General features: G+C 32.3%; 1 protein-coding gene across 1 annotated transcript; it reads left to right on the top strand.

Moving 5' to 3' along the window:
• The first annotated feature begins 811 nt into the window (after positions 1–811).
• On the top strand, positions 812–4148 carry LOC111996008 (protein NOI4). Its single transcript, XM_024027952.2, has 3 exons — positions 812–1018; positions 2290–2472; positions 3767–4148. Exons 1-3 carry the CDS (start codon positions 1013–1015, stop codon positions 3812–3814), a joined length of 237 nt encoding a protein of 78 aa, XP_023883720.1. The 5' UTR covers positions 812–1012; the 3' UTR covers positions 3815–4148.
• Positions 4149–4545: the final 397 nt, after the last annotated feature.

Below are 4545 nucleotides of genomic sequence, written 5' to 3'. Positions count from 1 at the left end.
AAATAGGTTTAGTACCCTTTTTTTTTTTTTTTTTTTTTTTTTTTTTTTTTTTTTTTTTTTTTTTTTTACAAAAGAGAATTTCTACTCTAACTTAATCTAAGTATATATTGTGTGAAGTTCCTCTGGAGACTTGAACCCGACTCTACCTCTCACACTCACAAGTATTTATACTTGTGAAGTGATTAACGCACAAAAATGTGCGGTGGTTAAATAAGTTTATTACTAAAATTTAACATTTTGTTATCTAATAGCCACACTTAAATAGGATTTTTTTTTTTATATTTGGGGACCTTTCTAAAATCCAAAGTTCATTATTGAAAGTTATATAGATATTATATAATTAATTTTTGAATATATATAAAAAAAAACTATTTAAAGTTGCAGTTTTAGATCGTGTCTTAGAATTGAGTTCTAATTAGTTCAATTAGTAAATTTTCTAATGTTAAATAAGAGATTTAGAGTATTTTAATTTTTCTTATACCAAAAACTGATTAAATTTTTAGTTTAATAATAAAAAGTTATTATTAAAAGCAGACTCTTAAAACTTTCTAAAAAAAAAAATATATATATATATATATATATAGATTGCGAACCTTTTAACCTCCTAAAAAGATAATAATAAAGTAGCTACTACTGTAGAAATGATTGAACAATTTAACTAAAGAAATTGAATGAATAGTTTTTCTTAATTTCTTTTTTCCAAAATGGAAAATGGAAAAGCCGTTGTCAATGAAAGAAGGTGGGCCCTCAATTAATCCCACTCTCTAATTTCCATAAACATGTCCTTATCTCTCTTTTCTGGCCCATTGGCCCACTCCCTCTCTCTCTCTCTACACCATTGGCTCTCTCTCTCTCTCTCTCTGTGTTTTGGTTTTCCAAGATAGAGAAAAAGGAAACGAAAGGAAAACGAATCATCATCATCACAGCAAAGAAAAGGAAGCAGCCATAGAGAGAGAGAGAGAGAGATACTTTTTGATTTTCTCTGAGTTATCTTTTTAACTCTTTGTTTGTCATGGCGGTACGTCCCAACTCACACCCCAAATACCCAGAAAATGAATTCTTACTTTACTACATGTATGCGTATATATAGATATGTGTGTATGTTTGCTTGAGAGGAATTCGATTTGTTTAGTTTCCAATACGTTTTTTTGCTTCTGGGTTTTGCTCTATTTTGTCCTTTTGTTTGTATGTGATTTGATATTGGTTCTGGTTTTGTTCATTAACGATGTTAACTGTGTTACATTTGATTTTTTTTTTTCCCCTGATGTATGTATGTATTTATTCAGCAATAGCACATGTTGGTTTTGTTCTTTGTTGTGTAAATTTAAATCTTGGAAGTGCAACCTTAATGGATTTAAAGAAGATGCCCAGTTTTATAAAGTTTGAATTTTTTTTTCATACTTTGACTTGATTGTTACCTCAGTTCATGAACTTTGTTTGTTTGCTCATAGCTCATAAGAATATTTTGATTATATTGTTTCAAACTATCCTCTATTTCTATGGATAGTTAGAAATTTTGGATAGAAAAGTTAGTATGAGCTCATAAGAATATATATATATATATATATATATTTGGGGAAGAATAGTATGGTTATAGACTTATTGCTCATAAGAATAGTTTTTGTACATAGAATTTCAGGACTATGGTTATCCAGTCCATAACATGGCCTTTCGGAAATAAAAGTGGATTGGTCCCTTTTTCTTGACAAGGAATTGTTATCATTTCTGTTTACGCCCACATTTTGTATCCTGCCTTCTGTCAGTACAGATTGTTTACTCTCCAATGAGTTTTTCTATCATCTTAGTTCTTGCTTGTTTTATTGCGATTTGATGAGTATTCCTTATAAAATTTTCTTTTTTCTTGACATTTTTAGTTTGATTTCATGGGTTTTCTTCTTCCTTTGTGATACTGTTAATAACACATGAAACTCCAGTAGGCCTACTTTGCCACTGCAGTATTGGGTCTTGGTCTCACTTTCCTTGTCTGCCATCTTAACAGCTTATCATCGTCCAAGAAGCTACTTCTTTTAGTGATAAGACCTCTTGATTTATTTTTTCAATGTTTCTGTTTTGTATCCTGTTTTATGAGTACATATTTTCTTAGAAGAATCTAATATCACCTTATGGATCAAAATGGTACAATTATTTTGGTTGCTTCATTAAGTGCATGTGAAGCACCCATCCTTCTACATCTCATTCATATTGTTGTATTATATTTTTCCTTTATGCATGATCATGGAAGAAGATTTCATTAGTCATACAAATCATACAATTTTTTAATGTCTACAGGAAAAGGATAGACCATTGCCAAAGTTTGGTGAATGGGATGTCAATGACCCGGCCTCAGCTGAGGGGTTCACAGTAATCTTCAACAAGGCTCGGGATGAGAGAAAGACAGGTGGACAGCCTGGCTCACCACCAAAGGATGACTCAAAATATAAGCACAGAGCAGTTCTTGGAAAGCCTCACTCTGTAAGTTGCAATCTTGCATATTTCATAAATTGGCTTCTACTCTGATTTGTTTAGAGCCTTGTTCAAATTTATGCTTTGAGCCTTTTCATTTCACACAGCCATTCCATGTTACTTTAATTGAGATCATATAAGATTATTCATCTTTTAGTTTGAACTAGTTTTTCTGGGTAAGAAGCGGTACAGAAAATGCCTTAAGCCAATGTTTGAGGGCCTTGATTCCTAATAAAAGCAGGAGGATTGTGTTAGGTTGACAAAATAAAATATTCATCTGAACCTTCATTATCAGAAGAATACTCAAGTACTTACAACTGTTTTTGATCGTATATCTGTATCAAAGTCAAATTTACACTATATAATTCACTATTTCTTTAGTTGCAGCCAAGATACTGTGATGTTTCTCAAAATAGATGTTGAATTAGTGAATACTGTTTGATCAAACATATTTCTTACATCTCAAACAATTACTAATCTTGCTCTCAAAATTTTGTTAGAATTACTTTCAATACACCTCCCACATTTACATTATACTCAATAGTTCTGGAGTACCAAATTTTTCTCTGTGCTGTTAAATCTTATAATTTACAATGTGGAATTCTCTTTACTCAGTGTAAAGAAATGTTGGTGGCCTTAGTTCATCTACAAAGCCATTATTGCTACGACTGGGGGTAAATCTGTTCCACCACTAGACTTCATTTTAAGCCATGTATCATCCAATCAATCCTCATGCACTATTAGTTTTGGTCTTCCTATTGCTTTTCTGAAATTACTATTTCAAATCAGTTCATCCTTACTATTTTTCTCTATGCTGTTAAATCTTATGGTTTGACAATATGTGGAATTCTCATCACTTAGTGTAAAGAAATGTGGGTGGCCTTAGTTCATCTACAAAGCCATTACTGCTACGACTGGGGGTAAATCTGTTCTGCCATTAGACTTCATTGTAAGCCATGTATCATCCAATCAATCCTCAGACAATATTAGTTTTATTCTTCCTATAGCTTTTCTGCACTTTCCATTTCTAATCAGTCCATCCTTAGTATTGCTGCACTCATTTTTTTCTTCTTTGATGTCACGTCTTAGTTTACACTACTACATTCATGTTATTCTTACATGTATATTCACTTTTCATTTAGGTTTAGCTCATATTGCCATCATTTGAGGCTGGTTAATGGTTATGATTGTCAATGAAGATATGCATGAGAAAAAATGTCTCAGAGTGTATCGATGGGACTACCATGTTGCTTTACAATGACGCTTAATGGTTAATATGTTACTTTCACTTTGATGTTTACAGCAGAAGAAATGGTGTTGTTGCATGCAATCTGCTTCTGCAGAATCATGAGGCTGCCCCAAAATGTATTCCAGAAGACTGGAGCTATATGCATAAGCAATGATGGTTCCTACTGGAATCTGTTTGTTGTGTCCTAGACATGGTGATGAAATAATGATGTGCACTTAGAAAATTTAAAGACTAATGTTATATTATGTTCAATATTCTGGGGTAATTATCGGGGTGCTTATCTCCTTTATTGGAACTCAATGATTTGACCCTTCTATATGTGACAATTTGTTTCTATATTGTTTTGAGTGGATTTGATTTTCTTCTGGTAACTGCAAACTTAAACCTAATGTGACCTCCTTATTTCTCTAATAAGATATGATGGTTTGTCATTGAATCATGTGTGTTGCCTTTACTAGATCTGCTGAGTCTGCCATGTTTGCTAGTTAAGTTGCTGGGCAAAGAACTAGATTGTTTTTATAATGAACTGGTGATAAGCAGATATTTCTTCGAAAGAAAAAAATTTCAAGCTGAACTTTTTTAGCAATATTGAGCATAATGCTATTCATTTGGGAGGTTATAAGCTGCTTACAGCTTCTAAGCCATTTACTGTTAGGGCTATAGGGGCAACTAATTGCTATATGGGATAAAAGTAAGAAATATGTTTTTTTTTTTTTTTTTTTTAACACAAAGTGCTTGGAGGTCAGAAGAGGGGGGGGGGGGGAGTTATGGTGTGGGTAACAAATCTATATCTATATCTCAATAGTAATCTATATATCTATATATATAATAAT

The sequence above is a fragment of the Quercus suber genome, unplaced genomic scaffold, assembly GCF_002906115.3.
Source record: "Quercus suber isolate HL8 unplaced genomic scaffold, Cork oak 2.0 scaffold_850, whole genome shotgun sequence".
NCBI classification, from domain to species: domain Eukaryota; kingdom Viridiplantae; phylum Streptophyta; class Magnoliopsida; order Fagales; family Fagaceae; genus Quercus; species Quercus suber.
This window is presented reverse-complemented; position numbering and strand designations above follow the sequence as displayed.